Source organism: Stenella coeruleoalba, assembly GCF_951394435.1.
Source record: "Stenella coeruleoalba genome assembly, chromosome: 5".
Classification (NCBI taxonomy): domain Eukaryota; kingdom Metazoa; phylum Chordata; class Mammalia; order Artiodactyla; family Delphinidae; genus Stenella; species Stenella coeruleoalba.
In genome coordinates, this window is record NC_137150.1 from 48791012 (window position 1) to 48808335 (window position 17324).

At 37.0% G+C, this 17324-nt stretch overlaps 1 protein-coding gene across 8 annotated transcripts in view; it reads right to left on the reverse strand.

Annotated features, from left to right (window-relative positions):
* PHC3 (polyhomeotic homolog 3) overlaps positions 1-17324 on the reverse strand; it is an 85182-nt gene that overhangs the window by 11239 nt on the left and 56619 nt on the right. For 6 of the 8 annotated variants that reach the window (XR_013828348.1, XM_079921696.1, XM_079921698.1 and 3 more), the window contains 4 exons: positions 12777-12936; positions 7097-7211; positions 3717-3849; positions 3394-3625 (listed from right to left, as the gene is read on the reverse strand). Coding sequence is in view for 6 of the 8 variants with exons in the window: in XM_079921696.1 (XP_079777822.1) it covers positions 3394-3625; positions 3717-3849; positions 7097-7211; positions 12777-12936 (640 nt within the window). In the remaining 2 variants the exon portion in view is untranslated. Of the gene's footprint in view, positions 1-3091; positions 3220-3393; positions 3626-3716; positions 3850-7096; positions 7212-12776; positions 12937-17324 lie in introns of those variants that run through there. The other 2 variants (XR_013828349.1, XM_079921697.1) reach the window with 2 other exon arrangements.

The window sequence follows — 17324 nt, forward strand, 5'->3', positions numbered from 1 at the left end:
CTCAAATGAACCTTACAAATGTCCAGTCACTTTTCCAGCTAAACCTAAAACAAAACACCCCACCCCAAAACTAACATCAGTAAGGATGATGAAAAGATATTACCTGCACTCAATACTACAGAATTAAGAAGTCCCAATATCAGTATTATGAAAACCAGTAAACCGTCATATGTTTTTAGACAATACCTACTTTATATGCCTACAGGGAAACCAAATCTACTGCAGATTCACAGATCAACAAATACAGACTAAAGTGATCTTTGCAAAAGGCAGTTCACTGTATCAAGGAAGAGTTAAGGAAGATAACTGCAGTAAACTGAGAATAAAAAGAACCGTTCCTATAGAGAACTTTTTAATGTACAAAAATTTTGAAGAAAATAATTTTTCACTCTGGTAACAGCTCTGAGACTGGTCTGCATACCAGCTCTAACATGGTCCCACCAAGATGGTTCACAAGATGACATTATACGATGAGAAGAGAAAACTTTAGGAATAAATATAGGTGCCCTGATGAAAGAGGGAAACCTAGCCTCAACTGGAAAGAAACAAAATACAAGAGATTACAAAATTTACAAGTTTGTTCACTCCATGAGAAAAGCTCAGGGAAAAAAAAAAAATCCAGCCCTGAATGAGCTGAAAGCGGCTCAAAAGGAAGTTTACAAAGGCCAGAGGAACATAGAGAAATAAAGATAACGGCTTTCTGGCTGAGATTTACCTTAAGCTACAGGCATTATTCAGAGAAAAACTTTGAGAAAGAAGATGTTAACTGATCACACAAATAAGCTTGTTATTTAGCCTGTCAAAGCAGTTTAGAAATACTCCCATTTAATCAGGTAAAAGAAAAGCAGAGTTATATTCAGCAAACTCTTAAACAGTACCAAGCAATCCTAAATTATAAAGCAGTCTGCTTTATATATAATGTTCTCTAAACAATTAGCAACAAAATTAAGTGTCTTGATGAACTCAATAAGACAAGCATCTCAAGTTATAAGAAATAATTTTTTTCAATTCAAATGAAGCAAGAGTAAGACAAAGGAGTTAGCCTTTGTTCTAATAAAGCAGCCAAGAGTAGTCTCATGGCAAATGGATGCTGGGGAAAATTAGAACACTAGTCCTAAAAAAAAAAAGCATATGAAGTCATAGAAGAATCAGCAGTATCTATTATTTGTTAATTATTTGGCCAACTACTTTCCTCCTCCCCAAAGGAAAAGGAATATTTTCTCCCTAATGAGAAATCAGGCTGACAGCTCATGTACTCCATTTGGATGACTATGTCTGAAGATGACAGAATCAAAGTCCAGCCTCAGGGATTAGTGTCAATTCCAATGTTAATTCTCAAGATATCTAGACTGGTATAAAACTTAAAATTTTTTGCACTAAGTATTAAAACCACACCCAGTGAAGACTCACCATTCTCTAATATGTCAGCTTTTTAAAGCAGATTCTAAACCCACATGGTCAGCACTTAAATCACACCTAAGTTTTCCTAGATGCATGCTTAAAACTCTTCCCATGAAAAATGTATCCCTTCTTTAAACAATTTCATCTTTCTTTAAAAGTGACCATACCTTGTTTAAAAAAAAAAAGAAAAACTTATTTAACATTTCTAAAACAAGCTATTGAAACAATAATTTAATAAAATTTCAGAGTTCTGTACATATATCTTCCTCAACTTACATCCTGACAAACCCATCGTAAGTTGAAAACATCAAGTCGAAAATGCATTTAATACACCTAACCTTCTGAACATCATGGTTTAGCCTAGCCTACCTTAAACGTCCTCAGAACACTTACATTAGCCTACTGTAAGTTGGGCAAAATTTTCTAACACAAAGCCTATTTTATAATAAAGTGTTAAATGTCTCAGTAATCTATTGAATACTGTGCTGAAAGCGAAAACCAGAGTTGCGTGGGTACAGAGTGGTTCTATCAGCTATTCACCCTCGTGACAGCGTGGCTGACTGGGAGCTGCCCTACCCAACCTGAGGAGAGAGTACTGTGCTTCATATCACCAGCAAAAGATCAAAATTCAAAACTAAAGCACAGTTTCTATTGAATGTGTATCGTTTTTGTACCACCATAAAATCGGAAGTTCATTAAGTCAACCCATCACAAGCCAGGAATTTTTTAAAAAGCAGAATACTTCTGAATATACTTTCTTCACTCATACAACACTTTATTTAATTAATTTATTTTAATTTTTATTATTATTATTTTTTGTATTTTGGCCGCACCACACGGCATGTGGGATGATTCCCCAACCAGGGATTGAACCCGGGCCACTGCAGTGAAAGCGATGAATCCTAACGTCTAGGTCACCAGGGAACTCCCAACACTTTAGCTGTAAGTTTGCTTCTGAGACAGTGGTCACCTTCATAGAAAGATTAATTAGCAAAAATAGCTGGATTAATTTTAATAAGTCTGTAGACAAGTTCAAAGGGGATGTATTTTTCTGGAAAGCTTGTGTCAAGAGATATGATAGATTCACTGAAAAACCAAAATGGAACAAATATTTTTAAAACCTTATTTTCTATATTCATAAGGTCAAAGTGAATGATAAAGGTTTGCTGATTTAAAATATATATATATTGTCTTAACATATATAGCAGTGTGGGTCTCATGATAAGCAAAGGTGCAGCTGTCTTCAGTAGCCAGCCCCTTAGAGAAAGTGGAAATAAAAGATTATTGTTGTAGTAAAGAAAAAAGATAAAGAACATAATGACTTAAGCTGATGGAAAGAGTACCAAATGAGAGAGCAGAAAACATAAATAAGAAAGTAACCCTACTGGAATGGAATATCATAACTGAATTTCAGTTGTCTACTTAATTTCAGAAGTACTCCTGATGTCTATTTACTGCAAAGAATCAAAGAATGCAGCCTCCTTTAAAAGAAACAGCTTTTCTTTTTTTAAAGAAGCCAAACTTTTATATTACAAAAGGTGCTGATTAGCTTTCAAAAAAGTAAAAAAAAAAAAATTATAGTCTCTCTTACTTCATTTAAAAAAGGTTAAATTAGGAGATAAGGAGGAAATAGAATAGAAAACTGGAAGAGCAGAAGGGAAGAAGTGTCTGACTCAATCTCTCTACTGACCTCTCGAGAGAAATCAGACTGAAGAGAAGAGAGCACCTTTAATCTCTTCACCGGCTGAGGTGTCACAGCAGAAGCAGGACTAGTCAGTTTTTATCGACTTGGGGGGTATGAGAAAATACCCAGTTGTGCTGAGGGAATAAGCAAGAGGAGACAGATCACATTTCAATACCAAATGCCATTTAATGAGTACATATACATAGAACTTCTCTAACCCTTTTGTGCAATAGGTGTGGATGGATCTAATGTCATTCCTCTGTGTGAGCACAAGACAAATATTAAGGCCAAAGTGGTGAATCACATACCAGGCAAAGAATGGATGAAGGCCCAGACGTCATCAACTGTCCATACAGATGGCTCCGTTTGTGCAACTGGTAGCAAGTCACTGTTCTCAGGCATTTTCCTCATTCTCACATCCCGAAGCTCACGCTCTCTTTCCCGCTCACTCTGCCTGCGCAGGCGTGTTGTCATAGCAGATGGCACAGAATCTTCATGAGAAGCCAAGTCTTCTTCTGCAGATGGATAAGTAATTGGAAGCTGGAAAATGTAGTACAGGTAAAATACAGCATTGCACTTTCCTTGTATTTCTGAAAAGGGTATTGTACATTGAATCAAAGTTTCTACAGACCTGCCTAAGGATATGTTCTCTTGCTGCCCCATCAGGGCCACTTGGACGACGGCCACGATGCCCAAGACTTTGATTATCAGGCTTACGATTCCAACGACTAAGTGCAAATTTTTTAGAACAGCTAACATTGTACCTAAGAAATTCAAGTAAGAAAAAAATTAAATGATGTATGGGACACTCCATTTAGTAACTAATTATGACCTTAAAGTGCAGTTGTGAATCAGAAAGTGCCATTTATTTCATTATGGTCTGTAATACCTCAGAAAGTAAACCATAGTGTTCAATAGATTTACTTACGCTAACAGTAAAAAAAAAAAAAAACTGGCCTCGTTTTACATCATAATATAGCTCTCAATATAATACTGGACACCTATAACAAGGTATTGATATTTTCTCCTAATAACAGCGTGATAGAAACTCTCTGCAAAATACAGAGGATAACTCATTTTTCTAGCTGCAAAATAATTCAAGATTCCAGGAGAAAATAAATTATGAATTAATTATTTAAACGTTCCAATTGTTCTTTTTCCAGGTAATCATTTCTGAAGAGATTAATAAAAAGAGGTTAATATAGTAGAGAGGGGGAAATCTCAAATGGCTAGTAAAATATTTTTCACATAAAACTAAAATGAAGGAATGAAAAGGTAAAGTTGAGATTTCAAAGTTCCAGAAGGAATTCATGGGTCTCAGGAATTCAGGAAATTCAAATATATATAATTCTTTAAAATTGGCTGAAAGATTACTGTCTAATATTTTTAAATATACATTTTTAACATATATATATTTAAAATATGGAACACTTTATGTATTTGCCTATCATCTTTGTGCAGGGGCCATGCTAATCTTCTCTGTAGCATTCCAATTTTAGAATATGTGCTGTCGAAGTGAGCACTCTAAAATTTTTTAATGTAGACCTTTGTAAAGCATGATGACAGCTTAAAAGAGTCCTATGCCATTTACTTAGTTCCAACACCCTAGAACAGGTGCTGGCAAACTTCTTCTATAAAGGGCCAGATATTAAATATTTTAGGCTTTGTAAGCCACACAAGTTTCTGGCACAACTACTCAACTCTGCAACTGTAACATGAAAGCAGCCAAAGACAATAATGAATGAGCATGGGGACTTCCCTGGTGGCACAGTGGTTGAGAATCCGCCTGCCAATGCAGGGGACACAGGTTCAAGTCCTGGTCTGGGAAGATCCCACATGCCACGGAGCAACTAGGCCCATGCGCCACAACTGCTGAGCCTGCGCTCTAGAGCCCACGAGCCACAATTACTGAGCCTGCACACCACAACTACTGAAACCTGCACGCCTAGAGTCTGTGCTCTGCAACAAAGAGAAGCCACCGCAATGAGAAGCCCACGCACCGCAATGAAAAGCAGCCCCCGCTCTCGCAACTAGAGGAAGCCTGTGAGCAGCAACAAAGACCCAACACAGCCCAAAATAAATATATTTTAAAAAAAAAATGAATGAGCATGGATGTGTTCCAATAAAACTTTATTTAGTAACATTTAAATTTGAATTTTATGTAATTTTCAGGTGTCACAAAATGTTATTCTTTTGATTCTTTTTCAACCACCTAAAAATTTAAATACTATCCTTAGTTCAGGAACCATATAAAAATAGGCTCCAAAAAGGACTCAGCCTGGGCATAGTTTGCCAACCCCTTCCCTAGAAAGAAGAGTGAAAAGAGATGATCCAAGATACAAATTTCTGAAAAGCTACACAAAGGCTAAGAAAAATATACACAGTTCCTCTTTTTTTACACATAAAACTGCCATTGTAATTTCTTATTTTCAAAACTCTTTTGCTCTAAGATGATTTTTCAGGGAAATGACAAGAATTTCCTCACCTATGTTTTATGAAAATATCAGGAGGTAGAAGGACTACTATGAGAGTGAATAGGCTATTTTTCCACTAAAAATATAAAAAAGAAAAGTGTCCTGATGGTCACTTCATTTTACCCTAAAACAATTCAACAAGCTCCTCCTGTGTTCATTATGCTCATCTGTGGACTCAGCTCTAAAGGTTTCTGATTTCCATTCACATCAACTGACAAAACTTCTTTCCTAGCTGACTACAGAACAGAGAAGAGAGACTAACTTTACACTTGCTATTTAGTCCCTAAATATTTAGATATCTTAGACAGATAGCTAGGCAGACATGTAAACTGCAGTTCTCAGGTGAGACCTAATTTATCCTCTCCTCCTTGCTCTTCTCTCGTCTGCATTTTCCTACGTTAGGACCCCTAAACCTCTAAAGAGCTTCGCCTAAAGGTATAATAACAGGACAACTGAGCAATCACCTCTGGGAGAAGAGTGATCGTAGTGTGTTAAATGTCCTGAAATATTTCTAAATAGTCAAGAAGTTTAAGATATTCTGAAAGGCAATCCTTCTCCCTCAGTTTTTAATCCCTTAGAATCAGAGAGCCACTATTCTTTCTTGTAGTACATGCAAACTGGAAAAACTCCTAAGTTAAAATAGGAGTTACATAATTTGATTAGGACTATCAATAACATGAAAGAATATCTGAATAACAGATTGACAACTGAAAAACCAATAACCCATTTTTAGAGGAAAATACTTCTACTAGTTATTTAACTTAAGTTTTACTAAGTATATTTTTGGGGCACCATACTAAATAATGTATTCAAGCAAGAAATTCCCTGGATGAATCTTTAAGTTCTTAAATTCTTTGAGAGAATAATAACTTTTGGAATAGAAAACAAATTTCAAAATAATCAATCTGTGCATACACTTCACCTTTGGTGGGAAATACCTATAATTAGGATTTATAATCAGAATTAGAGGGGTGTTCTTTAATGTAAACTAAACTTGCGACTAGATCAATGAAGATACTAAAAATTTTGATAGTAATACTATTCACCTATAACATTACTATTGAAAATGCAGGTTTAGAAGACAGGCCATTTTGTTGTCAGATAATATAACAATGTGGAGAACTTATGCTATAGCTGTCCCACTTAGAAACCTAAAATAAACAGGATATGGTTAAAAGAAATGAAACATTTAAAAATATAACAAAGTAAATCCAGGTATTTCAATATTGATAAAACAAATATTGTTTTGACACCTTAAGGACTAGTAGTCTATTCACAGGAGGGGTTCTCCTAAGCATATTCTTACCACCAGAAGATTGCCACTTCAATATTAGATTATGCTGTATGTGTTATGAATATGCAGTTTTCATGGAGCAAAAGTTAACAACTAAATAGCAAAGTAGCTCCAAATAATGCCTATTTGATATCATTCCTCTATAATATCTAGTTTTGACTAATGGTAAACTCTACAAGTTTTTTGGTTTTGTTACAGCAGTTGTTGGCTTGTGCTCTAGGAAATTCAAGAGAACAGAAATACCTTTTGGCACACGACATAGTGCAGAATCGTTTTGACCGCAGAAATTCATTAGCATACCCCATCTTTCCACAGAATTCACACTTGAGCAACTCACTGTCCATTTCTTCTAATGCCTCTAAAAAGAAGAAAACAAAGAAAAAACTTCCAAAACTTTAATCGTGGCAAATTTTCTTTTAGCTTCTACATTGGTTGGATGCTGCTAGAGTTCAGACCCTCCAGGAAACTTAAAAGGAATGGTCTTTTAACTTTTCAATCCATAGCCACTTTGGCAAGGCAAAGCCCCCCAAAACAACCACTTCCACCAATTCCCTCTTGCTCCTGCATAAAAATATTTTATGGAGTTTTCTCTATATAAATAAGCAATACATTTTTAAAGGTTCATTTTGCTAAGAATCCAACCTACCTAAAATGTGCAAAATAAAACAACGTCACTACCTTTCAAAAAGCATCAGGTAGTATATGAATTTTGATACATTGTGCTATGTACAATATATATAGCAAAGAACACACTTCTAACTGGAAAAAATGAGGATGAATCCAAAAAGAAGGTAAAATTTTGATGTCTGATTTCAGAGGAGCATTTAAAACAGTTAACACTCTCAAAGATCTGCAATGTACAACAGAATATATAAAGATGTATTTATGTAATTATAAAACAGTCCCTTTTAGTTTTATCATATTAAAACAAAGTAATTTACATTTACCTTCAAAATCACCATTGGTTTTGTAACTTCTAACCTCTGCTCCTTTTTGTCAGGGTGCTTCTCTGTTAAATGAGAATGTCCTTCCCTCCACCTCTATATCCATAACTTTCAAGTCATACCAGAGGCCCCAAAGAAACTTCCCACCTAAATCCTCAAGTATTCAGCAGCAGCAGTCACCTGTAAGTAAGCAACTTAATCTTCAGGACCCACAGTTTTCTCATCTGTAAATTGGAGTTTAAAATACCCTTCCCGAAGAATTGCAGTGAAGATTACATGAATGCCCAATAGGTAGCAGGCATAAAAAAGTGACAGTTCCATTTCCTATTTTCCACATAAGAACTAAGAGTACTAAGACCTGTAATAAGTGCTTAAGAAATACTTCAATGAAAACTGTTAAATTCTTAAATCCACCATATTTTGCCATTTTCATGCATCATCATGATTCCTATGCTGAGTCACATAAAATATACAAAAAAAGAACTCCACTAACTAAAGCTTTTAGCTATGAGCTCCATATGTGCTTTTCTATGTTATTCATTTAAGCAAGACTTGTTAAGATGAAGAAAGGGACTCTGAAATGTAGACATGGATGACATGTACTCAGTACATTCAAGCATCACATTATCCCAGTGTTACTGGAGAAGCAAACAGCAAAGTGCTAAATTAAGTGAAGGCAGCAAGAACTAAAAAACACACTGTGAAATATTTGAAGTTCCAAGGGACATCCAAATACACTGTCATGACCAATCAAATCATAAACTAGCAAGTGATCATCTCAAGGAAATTCTCAAGACTGTCTTCATAAACAAAACTCATCTATTTAGTAGCAATGAGGAACAAAAGAGTCTCAAAGCAAGTAAAGTAAAAACTGCTCCTTCCAATGACCTAGAGATGGCTTTCACACAGTTGTGCCCCTCACCACATCCCTGGGACCTAGTGTCATACTTCCAGGAGTATTGCTTTTACGCTGTCATGCTTGTAACCAGATCTGACCTTGATAAGCCTGTACCGGAGACAGAACCTCTCATTCGACCACCACTGCCACCAATCCAGCCCCAAAGAGCCCATTTGTCAACTAGTTCCGTTTTGACTTATACTGAAAGCTTTATTTCAAAAGTTTGTATTAATTAACATAATAATATGCAACACTTGATTAACAGGTTAGAATACCTTATGAAGGAGAAGGAAATGTTTTTGCTGGTGAGAGAGGGGAGATCCCAAACAGGTATAGTCTAAGGGTTAACAACCTGACAAAAATAGAACATCAGTTTTACTTCTCATAAAGAAGAGAGGAATATTAACAGATTCAAAAAAGTCCAGTTCTAATATTTGGTCAAAACTTCAACAAATCTGGTAATGTTACCAAGGCTACTTTTTCACATTTGTAAATAAAAAATTACAGAGCCAAGTAAGTTTAAAAAACTATTGCTTTAGCTAATAAAGATGGGATTCTATGGCAGAGACAGCTGGCACTTCCCTACTATCCAGTCTTCACTGTTCTCCCACAGTAACAAAATCCTAGTATTTAGCTAGGAATATGGCCACTGAGAATAAAAAGTACAGTTTCTGCCCCATGTGTGGCCAGTTTCTGACCAAATTCCAGGTAGTGCCCTTTCTCCCATCTTACAATTAGAATGGGATCATGAAGATTAGCTATCTTGGAAATGTGAGCAACGTTCTAGGGATGGCAGAGCCACTGACAGCTTAGCTGCCCAACACAATGGAGCCCTGCACTGCTTACCTTTAGACTATGTCAGAGAATATTAAACTTTATTTCATCAGGTATTATTCTGGGTCTCTAATGGAGTGGCCAAACACATATCCTAACTAACAGAGATCCCCAATTTTTCTGTGCAAGGAGGAGTTACTTTTCAATTTTCCTGAAGACTTGAGATCACGTGATGATCAGCAGCAAAGAGAGGCAATGAGATAGAAACCATGATCAGTGTAATGATTTACCAGGGAAGACATAAGATATTTTGGTAAATCACATTTTGGTTGGAGATTCTGGTTATAGAACCAGTCCAAATAGAGACATAGTTTATCCTTTAAAAAAAGAATAATCCTTACATTGTTTTTCATACTGAATTAAACTGTATATACTACTACAACCAAAGCCACTAAACAAGTGACCTCACCATTTCACCCTGTAATACTTCCCATAAACACCGAAGTATACAGTAACAGAAACACTTTATAAAATTACCTTGGGAAATCATGAAGTATTTTAAAATTTGACACATTTTCAGTAAATATATCTCTACTATGAAATAGATTAATCTTTCTTTAACTGAATATAGTTAACATAAAACAGTGTGTAAATTTAAGGTGTAAAATACATTAACTTGATACATTTATATATTATAATATGACTGCCTTCGTAGCAATATTGAGCACTTCTATCACATTACATTTTTATCCTATCATTTTAGTCACTGGGATAATTAAGTTTAAGTCTCTTAGCATGGTTGATGATTATAGTATAATATTGTTGTCTATACTCATTATACCATGCATTAGATCTCTACGGCTTATTTATTATTCATTGCATAGATTAATCATCTTTAAATCTCCCTTTTCCTTACTCTGGTATCTTGTTCTTTAAAACTACTCTTTGCCTTGTCTTCCTCTTCCCACCATGACTACAGGTATCAATTACATGCCAAACCTCTACACTGCTCCTACCTGTGACCAGCAGAGTTTCCAAAAACACTCTTTTTTGTGTCATCCGCCTAAAAAATCTTCAGTAACCATCCTCTTGACAGCAAGATAACTCCTAACTCCATAGTCGAATATCAAAGTATGCTAGAATCTGACTGCCTTACTACCCACTACTTCTCTAACCCAACTGTCTACTCTTCACTGCCCCCTCCTGAAGTTACCTAGCACTTGCACATCTTTTGTGCATTTATTCATGGTATGCTAACCTGAAAGGTTATTCCTGTTATCTTAAATCTATGCTTTACCAGCCAAGACCCAGGTCAAATCCCATCTCTACAGAAAACTCACCAAACTGGCAATAATCTCACCCAGTTTTAACGTGCCAAGTTCTTACTGTCTATAATAATTCATTTAATACCTACCATATGTTGCTCCTTAGTTATCTTTCTGTTGTGGAGATTGCTACTTCCTACTAGATCAAAAGCTCCTCTAGGTTCCAGCATAGTCCAGCATATGTTTTAATTGTATTATAAACCATGAGCATCACAAAATATGCTATGAAGCTTCCTAAGCAGTTTTCCATTTTTCTCCAATACGTGCACACAAGAGAGCAGATTACATATGCTTATTAGCCTAGTAAACTTTTGTTTATACACTTATTCTATAGACAAGAAAAAAAAAAAAAAAACCCTGCACATTCATCTTTACTACTCTTTATCTCAAATGAAAAATTTTCTCAAATAAATAGTATGCATAACTAAAAGCAAGTATTTAGGAATTAAATGAAATTAAATTCATAACAACAAAGGGCAAAATGTAGACATTGTTTGGATCCTGACTTGAACAAAATAACTATAAAAGAACATTTATACAATTTAAGCAATTATACAACTGAGGAAATCTGAGTATGGACCAGGTACTAGATGACACCAAACAGTTATTAATGTTGTTTTGTGTGACACAGCATTAAAATGTACACTTTTTATAGATGCACACTGAAGCATGTACTAGCAAAATACAATAAGAACCATGATCTTTTTTTAAACAGAGGAATAAAGGGAGAAAAGGGAAAGAGAAAAAGCAACAGAGAAAGAGATAAGGGGGGAACATAGGGAGAAAAAACCAAAAGGGATGGATGAAGCTGGTGTGGCAAAATAATGTTTAAAATTGGGTAATGTTGCATCTGGGTGAGTTGGGATTCATTATACAGTTCTCTCTAATTGTATGTATGTTTGAAAATTTTCATGTTTAACATTCTTTTAAATGAAAAAAAAATCAAATTGAACTCAACGTAAGTTAGCAGTAAAAAAATTTTATACTACTATCATACTCTTTGCTATTCAAATAAGAAGTAAAACAGTGATAAATACTTTGCAACAGTTCATAAATTACCACAATGACAGAGGTGCCTTCCTCTTAAGAATTAGGAAAACTGTGAGCCAAGTCAGTATCTATTTTGCTTACCAGCATGCTCTTTTACTTAATTTTAGCAAAGTACAGGCACATAATATATGCTAAATAAATATTTACAAAATGAATAAATTAATTTTAGATGAAATATATTAATATATTGAGGATAATTACTTAGACACAGATATTAATTAATTCACTATTACAGAGCTCTGACTATATTAAATGCTATTTAATTAAACTGAATGGTATCAACTGCAGAGCCATGATCAGAATCAATAAAAAGTAAAATATATCATTTTTGCATTTATTTGTGTTTGTTTTCCTGAAGTCACTTTGCATTACCACTTGACTTTTATGGAATATTCACTATTAGAATAAGGTCTATAAAAAAAATTCTTTGACACTGAGAAGATTTAGTGATATTTTCCTCTATGAACAAACTTAATCGCCTTTTGATTGAAGACTACGTCCTTAACACAACTGTAATAGCCACCTGATATCAAACATCTGAATACATAAAGTCTAAAACCAAACAACCCAGAAGCTCTAAATTTTTAAGCAAACTCAGTAAAACAGTCATTTACTTAAGTCTGCTTAAGAGAGAGAATTGGTTGTTTTGATCCTAAAATTCTGAATTAGTTTCATATATAATGGAGCTTTTCCCAACCACACTCCTTCAAATGTCCAACTGATAGTATACAAATTAACACCAATCTTGCTATTTTAATTATATGACCATTAAGAGTCTGATTAGCTTTCCCACTATTTTAGTCAAATAATACATTATATGAGAAAAAAAGTAAATACTTCCAAGTGAAAATCTGTGTGGAATAAATACCCATGTCTTATTTCAAACAATCAAAGTCAAAGTTAAAGGGCATCTTAAAGAAAAATCCACAAACCTTCAGCAATCATGTCTTCCATCTCTGTGTCAGATGAATTATCTGCATGCTTTGCATTATTCTGTAGCTCTGGCTGAACACACACGGAATTTATCACCTGATTATCCAAAATAGGCCTTTTCTTCACAGGCTGTTCAATCAGCAGAGATGAACGACTCACCTTTAAAAGACAGACAGAACAAAATAAAATAATCTTTTAAAAGATTTTCAAAAACAACTTAGTTTAAAAATCTCTTGAAACGAATGGTATCTGTGATAATTTACTTGTACGACTGATCAGATCCATTCATTAAGGGCTTTATTCCTTGAGAAAAGGTTAGGCAACCTGAACATAAATGCTTTATACTGCAGTCCATGAGCAGTACGGATGCTTCAAAGTCTCAGTCAAATGGAACCAAGGGTCCTAGTTTAGGCAGGTAGGTTAAAAAGTTTTTTAAAAAATCAGTAATAAATTTTGATGAGCCAGTACCTTTAATATATTTTTTTCCTGCAATAACTTTTAAGATTTATTTTTCATGCACAAAGCTTTTTATTTGTAGGATTATCTCCTCAGGATAGATCATTATCATATGCATTTTAAAGATAAGGGAACTCGACTCCCCTGGTGGCACAGTGGTTAAGAATCCGCCTGCCAATGCAGGGGACATGGGTTCAAGCCCTGGTCCCGGAAGATCCCACATGCCACAGAGCAACTAAGCCCACGTACCACAATTACAGAGCCTGTGCTCTAGAGCTTGCAAGCCACAACTACTGAGCCCATGTGCCACAACTACTGAAGCCTGTGCGCCGAGAGCCTGGGCTCTGCAACAAGAGAAGCCACCGCAATGAGAAGCCCACGCACCACAAAGAAGAGTAGCCCCTGCTCGCCGCAACCAGAGAAAGCCCGCGCGCAGCAATGAACATCCAATGTAGCCAAAAATAAATACATACATACATACATAAAAAAAAAATAAAGGGAACTAATGTTAAAAGTATGCAGGTGGAGGAGGAGACCTTCAAGATGGCGGAAGAGTAAGACGCACAGATCACCTTCCTCCCCACAGATACACCAGAAATACATCTACACGTGGAACAACTCCTACAGAACACCTACTGAACACTGGCAGAAGACCTCAGACCTCCCAAAAGGCAAGAAACTCCCCACATACCTGGGTAGGGCAAAAAAAAAAAAAAAAGAATAAACAGAGACAAAAGAATAGGGACGGGAACTGCACCTCCAGAAGGGAGCTGTGAAGGAGGAAAAGTTTCCACACACTAACACAGAATTAGGGGCAAAGGGCAAAGCGGAGAGATTTCCGCACAGAGGATCAGTGCCGACCAGCACTCACCAGCCCGAGAGGCTTGTCTGCTCACCCACCGGGGCAGGTAGGGGCTGGGAGCTGAGGCACTGGCTTCGGAGGCCAGATCCCAGGGAGAGGACTGGGGTTGGCTGAGTGAACACAGCCTGAAGGGAGTTAGTGCACCACAGCTAGCCAGGAGGGAGTCCGGGAAAAACTCTAAACGTGCCTAAGAGGCAAGAGACCATTGTTTCAGGGTGCACGAAGAGAGGGGATTCAAAGCACCACCTAAACAAGCTCCGGAGACTGGCGCGAGCTGCAGCTATAAGGATGGACCCCACAGTCGGGCATGAGACGCTAAGGCTGTTGCTGCCGCCACCAAGAAGCCTGTGTGCGAGCACAGGTCACTATCCACACCTCCCCTCCCAGCAGCCTGTGCAGCCCGCCACTGCCAGGGTCCTGTGATCCAGGGACAACTTCCCAGGGAGAACACACGGCACGCCTCAAGCTGGTGCAACGTCACACTGGCCTCTGCCGCCACAGGCTCACCCGCACTCCGTGCCCCTCCTCCCCCCGGCCTGAGTGAGCCAGAGCCCCCTAATCAGCTGCTCCTTTAACCCCGTCCTGTCTGAGCGGGAACAGACGCCCTCTGGCGACCTACACGCAGAGGCGGGGCCAAATCCAAAGCTGAGCCCCGGGAGCTGTGCGAACAAAGAAGAGAAAGGGAAATTTCTCCCAGCAGCCTCAGAAGCAGCAGATTAAAGCTCCACAATCAACTTGATGTACCCTGCATCTGTGGAATACCTGAATAGACAACGAATCATTCCAAAATTGAGGTGGCAGACTTTGGGAGCAGCTGTAGACTTGGGGTTTGCTTTCTGCATCTAATTTGTTTCTGATTTTATGTTTACCTTAGTTTACTATTTAGAGTTTATTATCATTGGTAGATTTGTTTATTGATTTGGCTGCTCGCTTACTTTTTTTTTAAATACATATTTTTTTTCCCTTTTTCTCTTTTTGTGAGTGTGTATGTGTATGCTTCTTTGTGTGATTTTGTCTGTATAGCTTTGCTTTTAACATGTGTCCTAGGGTTCTGTCTGTCCATTCTCTCTTTCTTTTTTCTTTAGTATAGTTTTTAGTGCTTGTTATCATTGGTGGATTTGTTTTTTGGTTTTGTTGCTCTCTTCTTTCTTTCTTTCTATTACTTTTTAGTTTTTTATTTTTAATAATTTTTTAAAGATTTTTATTTTAATACCTTTATTTTATTTTATTTTTTCCTCCCTCCCTTTCTTTCTTTCTCTTTCTTTCTTTCTTTCTCCATTTTCTCCTGAGCCATGCGGCTGACAGGGTCTTGGTGCTCTGGCTGGGGGTCAGGCCTGTGCCTCTGAGGTGGGAGAGCTGAGTTCAGGACACTGGTCTACCAGAGACCTCCCGGCTCCACGTAATATCACACAGTGAAAGTTCTCCCAGAGATCTCCATCTCAACGCTAAGACCCAGCTCAACTCAATGACCAGCAAGCTACACTGCTTGACACCCTATGCCAAACAACTAGCAAGACAGGAATACAGCCCCACCCATTAGCAGAGAGGCTGCCTAAAATCATAATAAGGTCACAGACACCCCAAAACACATCACCAGATGCAGTGCTGCCCAACAGAAAGACAATATCCAGCCTCATCCACGAGAACACAGGCACCAGTCCTCTCCATCAGGAAGCCTACACAACCCACTAAACCAATCTTAGCCACTGAGGGCAGACACCAAAAACAACGGGAACTATGAACATGTAGTCTGTGAAAAGGAGACCCCAAACACAGTAAGTTAAGCAAAATGAGAAGACAGAGAAACACACAGCAGATGGAGGAGCAAGGAAAAAACCCACCAGACCAAAAAGATGAAGAGGAAATAGGCAGTCTATCTGGAAGAGAATTCAGAGTAATGATAGTAAAGGTGATCCAAAATCTTTGAAATAGAATGGAGAAAATACAAGAAACGTTTAACAAGGACTTACAAGAACTAAAGAGCAAAGAAACAATGATGAACAACACAATAAATGAAATTAAAAATTCTCTAGAAGGAAATCAATGGCAGAATAAATGAGGCAAAAGAACGGATAAGTAACCTGGAAGATAAAACAGTGGAAATAACTACCGCAGAGCAGAATAAAGAAAAAAGAATGAAAAGAATTGAGGACAGTCTTAAGAGACCTCTACGACAACAATAAATGCACCAACATTCAAATTATAGGGGGGCCCAGAAGAAGAAGAGAAAAAGAAAGGGACTGAGAAAATATTTGATGAGATTATAGTTGAAAACTTCCCTATTATGGGGAAGGAAATAGCCAATCAAGTCCAGGAAGCGCAGAGAGTCCCATACAGGATAAACCCAAGGAGAAACACGCCAAGACACATATTAATCAAAAATTAATTATAAAGAAAAAATATTAAAAGCAGCAAGGGAAAAACAACAAATAACATACAAGGGAATCCCCATAAGGTTAACAGCTGATCTTTCAGCAGAAACTCTGACAGCCAGAAGGGAGTGGCAGGACACATTTAAAGTGATGAAAGGGAAAAACCTACAACCAAGAATACTCTATCCACCAAGGACCTTATTCAGATTCAAAGGAGAAATTAAAACCTGTACAGAGAAGCAAAAGCTAAGAGAATTCAGCACCACCAAACCAGCTTTAAAACAAATGCTAAAGGAACTTCTCTAGGCAGGAAACACAAGAGAAGGAAAAGACCTATAATAACAAACCCAAAACAATTAAGAAAATGGTAATAGGAACATACATATCGATAACTGCCTTAAATGTAAATGGATTAAATGCTCCAACCAAAAGACACAGACTGGCTGAATGGATACCAAAACAAGACCCATATATATGCTGTCTACAAAAGAGCCACATCAGACCTAGGGACACATACAGACTGAAAGTAAGGGGATGGAAAAAGATATACCATGCAAATGGAAATCAAAAGAAAGCTGGAGTAGCAATTCTCGTATCAGATAAAATGGATGTTAAAATAAAGACTACTACAAGAGACAAAGAAGGACACTACATAATGATCAAGGGATCGATCCAAGAAGAAGATATAACAATTGTAAATATTTATGCACCCAACATAAGAGCACCTCAATACATAAGGCAAATGCTAACAGCCATAAAAGGGGAAATCGACAGTAACACAATCATAGTAGGGGACTTTAACACCCCACTTTCACCAATGGACAGATCATCCAAAATGAAAATGAATGTAAGGATAC